The following is a 6583-nucleotide window of genomic DNA, read 5'->3' as shown; positions in this document are numbered from 1 at the left end:
TGTGATGAAACAGTAGTTTCAACAATTTTTTAAAATTAAATTAAGGCTAAAAGTAATCGGGATGATTCGAAGATACATTTCTTGTACATATACGCGTACATTTTATTTTATTTTTTTCGCATTATATCTTATCCGGAAACCAAACGCGAGAGGGTGTTTCGTTTCGCCGTATTGTAGACGCGATTAAGAGGATGCAAGGAGAAATGAGCTTTTTACGCGAGAGAGAAAATGTAAAAGAACCTTTTTTATTATTTCATTTTATGTACTTTCAACGATAGGATAGAAATACGCGCGGATGCAAAAGACGAGGAACAGCAACATCGGAGGTGTCGGCCGACGTTGACTCGGCTACATATTATTTTACACTCTAACGGGACGCCGGGGACGACGGCGACATATAACTATATAAAGAGGAAGCTAAAAGAGGGATAGAGAGGCGAAGCCGGCAGGTGTACGCGAACACTCAATAAACACTCCTTTTCCGGAGATGGGACGGGAATCTTCACTTGTCTTCGCCCTCGCCCTCTTCCTCCTCGTCAAACTCGCCCTCTTCCTCGGCGGTCGCCTCCTGGTACTGCTGATACTCGGACACGAGATCGTTCATGTTGCTCTCGGCCTCGGTAAACTCCATGTCGTCCATACCTTCGCCGGTGTACCAGTGCAGAAATGCTTTACGCCGGAACATCGCCGTAAATTGCTCCGATACTCTCTTGAACAGTTCCTGCGAGAGAATCAAATAGGGCGTTCCGTTTTAAAAAATAAGCTTAAATGATTAAGGGACGCGTCACGTTTTTTCTTTTTTTAAGTAAAATGTATATAAGGCAAAAGTTGTAGGGAGACATAATATCGTAACCTAAAATTGTCCTCGAGTGGCGGTTTTTAAGGTCATTTAGAGGTCACAATGCATTTTTTATTCACTTTTTGGTCATCTCACCCTTGTAAGAAATTAATTTATATGAAAAAACTAAGTTAACCTCTAAATGATCTTGAAAAAATGCCCAAGGGCAATTCTAGTTCACCATATTATGTACTCCTTGAAACTCTACAATTTTGCCTGACAAATCTTTTTCTAAAACGCAAACATTTTTCAAAGCTGTGTGTGTTGGAAAATTATAAATCAAGTGCGTGTCGCAACTATATCTTTTATTATAAAAAATTGTGCTACTTTATAAAGTTACGATTACACAAAGTTATCCGAGAGAGTCTGAGCAAAGTGCAGGTTGATTTGCGAAAAAAAGTAATCGCGATAAAAGTTTAGATTGAACTAAAGTTTCAATTATAAAACTTTGATCTCTTTTTTTTACGATTTACAATGAAATTCCGTTCGCTCTATAAACTCCGAACTATAATAATCGGCGAACAAACCTGAATAGCCGTGGAATTGCCGATGAAAGTCGCGGACATCTTCAGGCCGCGCGGTGGTATGTCGCAAACGGCGGTCTTCACGTTGCTGGGTATCCACTCGACGAAATAGCTGCTATTTTTGTTCTGAATGTTCAGCATCTGCTCGTCCACCTCTTTCATCGACATTCGACCGCGAAACACCGCGGCCACCGTCAAGTATCTACCGTGTCGCGGGTCGCACGCGGCCATCATGTTCTTGGCGTCGAACATCTGTTGAGTCAGCTCTGGTACCGTGAGTGCCCGATACTGCTGTGAACCCCTGAAACGTCATTCTCAAATCAGAGAATTGAAAACAATTGAAAAATTACACGAGCAAGTAATTTTTCTATCATTAATCCTTCTGAACTAGTTAGGGGTATGGTTAGAGTAAGGAGAACCCCCAAAGCAATTAAAAATTTTTCTCTACCTTAAACAAAATATAAAGTTTTTGTATTCGGAAATCTCTTGAAATATAACTGAAAAGTATGTTTTGATGTCCAGCAGTTGCTATACAAAAATTGTAATGTATCGAAAACATAATTGGTACCTAGATACCAACATTGATGAATAGGAATGACAACTTATGCATAGACAGAAGGACTAATTAATCATACTGATTTGTATCGGTGTAGAATTTCTCTATTTTTGTTTTAAATTTAAATTTCCTTAATCGAACCAGCTTTCTTCGGAAATGAAAAATAAATTCGGAACCTAGAGGTTAAAGGGATATAGTTAAGATTAAGGTTAGGGATTCCCAAAGCAACTTTAAACTTTTCTCCGCCTTAAACAAAATATAAAGAGCCTTTGTATTCGAAAATCTCTTGAAATATAACTAAAAAGTATGTTCGATGCCTAGCAGTTGCTATAAAAAAATTGTAATTTGTCGAAAACACACAAATGATACCCGGGTACCAACATAGATGAATAGGAATAAAAACTTATGCATTGACAGAATGACTATTAATCGTATTGATTTGTATTAATGTAGAATCTCTCTATTTTTGTTTTAAATTTAAATTTCCTCAATCAAACCAGCTTTCTACGGAAATAAAAAATAAATTCGGAACCTAGAGGTTAATGGGGCAAAGCCGGGGATGAAGAAGTGGAGTCGCGGGAAGGGGACCATGTTGACAGCGAGCTTTCTCAGATCGGCGTTTAGCTGGCCGGGGAATCTCAGGCAGGTGGTGACGCCGCTCAAGGTCGCGCTAACCAGGTGATTGAGGTCGCCGTAGGTCGGCGTGGTCAGTTTAAGGGTCCTGAAGCAGATGTCGTAGAGGGCCTCGTTGTCTATGCAATACGACTCGTCCGTGTTCTCCACCAGCTGATGAACTGACAGCGTGCAGTTGTAGGGCTCCACCACGGTATCCGATACCTACGTGTCGTCAAAGGGAAAGAGAGAGAGAGTGTGTGAGACTGTGCAATGTAGAACTATGCGTTGACATCTCCTTCTGGCCAGATATATCGCGTATCGCATATATTATACGCATTGTACGCGGCCGTGCATCGCGTTGGTATTGTTCCATTAAGGACAAAAGGTTGCTTTCCGACGAGAAAGCTCTCTCTCTTTGTCTCTTTGTATCCATTGTACATCCCGCTCCGGTAATAGAGACTTTTGGCTGTGTTGTGCGCGCAATGCGTCCTCCGGCGATTCCCGATACACGGAAATTCGTAAACGCAAACTCTTGGCGCGCACGAATATCCAATCTTACATTCTATTCCCGAAAGTCGTCCGAGATATAGTGCGATAATATATGTGTAGGGTGGCTTCTGAAACTATTCCTTACATAAAAAACGACGCCAGACGAGAGTGAATATAAATTCGGATTTAACCTTTCTGTCGATGAACGGATATCCAAAGTAAATTTAAATGTGTCGAAACTTTTCTCCAAAATAAAATACAAAGGGCGCATATTCGAAAACTTCCTAAAAGATAAGGAAAAAATGGCTGCTATAAGAAATTGTCGCAAACTTGTCAAAAACACGCAGTTAATATTCTGGTACCGATATTGATCAAAAGAAACTTATGCATTGATAAAGAATTTTAACTCATTAAATCTCAAGTTTTATTTAATCAATTTAATTAATTTATTAAATTAGCGCTTCAGTTTAATAAAAAATGAAGAATATTGCTAATTGTAAGTCTATATATCAATCAGTGAATTTGATTCTTTTCTATTTCGTGTCTCATAGATATGAATATCTATCCATTGATAAAAAGGAGAAAAATTATTATTAATAAAATAATTATATTATTATAATTAATTATTAACTCTCAAAGTTTTGTTTAAACGATTTAATTAATTTAGCGCTACTAAAGGATAAAAAATATTGCTAAGTCTGTATATTAATTAATGAATTTTATCCTTTTATATTTCATGCCTTATAGAGATGAATAGTTAACTTATACATTGATAAAATGAAAAAAATTATTCATTAACACAAGGATTAAATCTCGAGTTTTGTAAAATCAATTTAATTAATTAATTAAATTGACGCTACACGATCTAGTAAAAAATTAAGACTATTGCTAATCTGCATATATGAATTAATTTTATCCTTTTGTGTTTTGTGCCTCATAGATATGAATATTCATACACTGATAAAAAGATGAAAATGTGTTCATTAATATAAGGATTAAACTAATTGAATCTCAAGTTTTTTTTATCAATTTAATTATTTAATTAAATTGACGCTCCCCGTTCTAATAAAACATAAAAAATAATGCTAAGTAAGTCTGTATAATTAATTTTAACCTTTTGTATATATTGTATATTTCATGCCTCATAGATCTGAATATTCGTACACTGATAAGAAGACGAAAAATTGTTCATTAATAGAAGACTTAAACTAATTAAATCTCAAGTGTTTTTACTCGATTCGATTAATTTATTGAATTGGCGCTACAATGCAATAAAAAATAAAGAATATTGCCAAAACTATATCAATCAATTTTATATTTCGTGCTTTATAAATATAAATCCCCAATACATTAATGAAAAGAAAAAAGAGTCCGCATTGACAGAAGAGTTAAAATAAAATATAATAAACATGTTTAATAAAATTAAAAAATATATATGAAAGAGCGTACCTTCGGCGAGGGTACGACGCTGAAGGTCATCATGATCCTGTCGGGGTATTCCTCGCGGATCTTGGAGATGAGCAGGGTGCCCATGCCGGCCCCGGTGCCACCTCCGAGCGAGTGCGTCAGCTGGAATCCCTGGAGGCAGTCGCAGCTCTCGGCCTCCTTGCGCACGACGTCTAGAACGGAGTCGACGAGCTCGGCGCCCTCGGTGTAGTGGCCCTTGGCCCAGTTGTTGCCGGCCCCGCTCTGCCCGAAGACGAAGTTGTCCGGTCGGAATATCTGGCCGAACGGCCCCGAGCGGACCGCGTCCATCGTCCCGGGCTCCAGGTCCACCAGAATCGCGCGCGGCACGTACTTCCCGCCTGTAGCCTCGTTGTAGTAGACATTTATCCGCTCCAACTGCAGATCCGAATCGCCGTGATACGTCCCCGTGGGATCGATCCCGTGCTCGTCCGAGATCACCTCCCAAAACTGTAATCAAGGCGAGATAAATCAAGTCTCTCGTCTCCGATAAGACATTTTTCTATTTCAAATATCTTTTTATTTTTAACGCTGTATGTAATTGAAAATGTATTATAAAATATATAATAATATATTTATTGTATAATATTTATTATATATTTTTATATATGTTTTTATTTATTATATATTTTATATTTTTATATAATAAATATTAAATACATATATTAATATGTATTTAATATTTATTATACAATATTACAAATAGATATATTTTAATGTTATATCTGTATATTAATATTCTATATATTAATATATTATAATATATTTATGGTATAATAATTATTATATATTTTTATATAGTAAATATTTATACAATAAATATTATCTAATATATATTAAAAAATATATATAATTATTATATAATATATATATTAAAATATAAAAAAATATATATATATTAATAAATATAATATATTATATATTGTGTGTAATATAAAAAATGTATTGTACTTTTTCTCTGATTTATTGACATAATATGAACAATACCTTTTCATCTCCGATTATATTAAATGAGATTGATCTTTTATAGAGGTATATATTTATTTTCGATATTCTCGGCTGTCACGGTTATCTGTAAATTATTGAAAGGACCAAAAACGTACCTTGGCTCCAATCTGATTGCCGCATTGACCGGCCTGGAGATGTACTATCTCGCGCATCTTTGCCTGAGTTGCTTAGCTTTCTTAACTTGGGCGCGAAATCTCCTCTTCTCGTTTATACGAGAGAAAGTCCGAGATCCTGAAGACTTGGTCGTCGTCTGTTTCCGGTTACCTTGGAAATGCCGGATCCTCCGGATATTCCGATGCGCGCCCGAAGAGAAGAGGATGGAGTCGAAAGTGCGAGAGGTCGTCTTCCTCGACGTCGACGAGAGGATTCGTTAGAATTCCCGACGAAATCTCCCTAACCCTAAGAATCGTAACTCGAGTAATTTGGCTGAGATGCAGCTCGCGTTCCCATGGATACACGATGAGAGCGAGCGTGTCTTCCTCCTCGTCTCGGTTCTCGCTTTCTGCTCTGTTTCGGGGGACAATTGAATGCGCCGCTGATGAACAAAAGACTACTCGTATCCGCTGCATCCGCTCTCTCATTACTCTTCCTCTCTCTCTCTCTCGTCGATTTCGATTATATATAAGATGTCGAGAAGGAATTCGAGAATTTTAATAAATTAAATTTTTTAATTATTATTAATTATTTTTATTATTAATTGTTATTATTGATAATTTTTTATTTGGATTGAGATCAAGAATTATTCAGTATGTACTTAAAAATCTGAGTCAAATCGAATAATCAAGTTTTATTTTCAGAAATTGAATAATACTTATAAGAATTAATATTCTATATATTTTACTTTGTGAAATACTTGAATCTAGAACAGTTATTCAAATTTTAGATGACATATCAGAAAGTATAAGAAATGTAAGTAGTACTTAAATCCATCTAAACACTTCCATTCATCTATCTCTTACATACATATATGTATACATATTTTATAAGTACTCATAAGTACGCATAAGTACTCATACAAAATTTTAATATATTTGATCCAGGTTTAAATGTACCTGCAAGTACTGTTCTTTTTTATTGAAGTACTTTTTT

At 36.0% G+C, this 6583-nt stretch overlaps 1 protein-coding gene across 1 annotated transcript; it reads right to left on the bottom strand.

Annotated features, from left to right (window-relative positions):
- LOC114940796 (tubulin beta-4B chain) lies at positions 1–6079 on the bottom strand. The gene is made up of 5 exons (XM_029315543.1): positions 5590–6079; positions 4472–4936; positions 2451–2755; positions 1366–1663; positions 1–721 (listed from the first exon to the last, which is right to left on the bottom strand). The coding sequence occupies exons 1-5, from the start codon at positions 5644–5646 to the stop codon at positions 503–505; spliced, it is 1344 nt and encodes a 447-aa protein (XP_029171376.1). The 5' UTR covers positions 5647–6079; the 3' UTR covers positions 1–502.
- Between the last annotated feature and the right edge of the window lie 504 nt (positions 6080–6583).

The sequence above is a fragment of the Nylanderia fulva genome, unplaced genomic scaffold, assembly GCF_048542155.1.
Source record: "Nylanderia fulva isolate GAGA-0341 unplaced genomic scaffold, ASM4854215v1 Scaffold7, whole genome shotgun sequence".
Taxonomy (NCBI): domain Eukaryota; kingdom Metazoa; phylum Arthropoda; class Insecta; order Hymenoptera; family Formicidae; genus Nylanderia; species Nylanderia fulva.
Note: the sequence above shows the minus strand (reverse complement) of the source record. Positions and strands in the feature narration are given on the sequence as shown.

Bases quoted from the DNA above. Each gene is read 5' to 3' on its own strand.
- LOC114940796 (XM_029315543.1), bottom strand. From the start codon at position 5,646: ATGCGCGAGATAGTACATCTCCAGGCCGGTCAATGCGGCAATCAGATT. The intron at 2,756-4,471 runs GTACGCTCTTTC...GACGACACGTAG, and splicing joins GCGTCGTACCCTCGCCGAAG to GTATCGGATACCGTGGTGGA. The intron at 722-1,365 runs GTTTGTTCGCCG...ATTCTCTCGCAG, and splicing joins GCAATTCCACGGCTATTCAG to GAACTGTTCAAGAGAGTATC.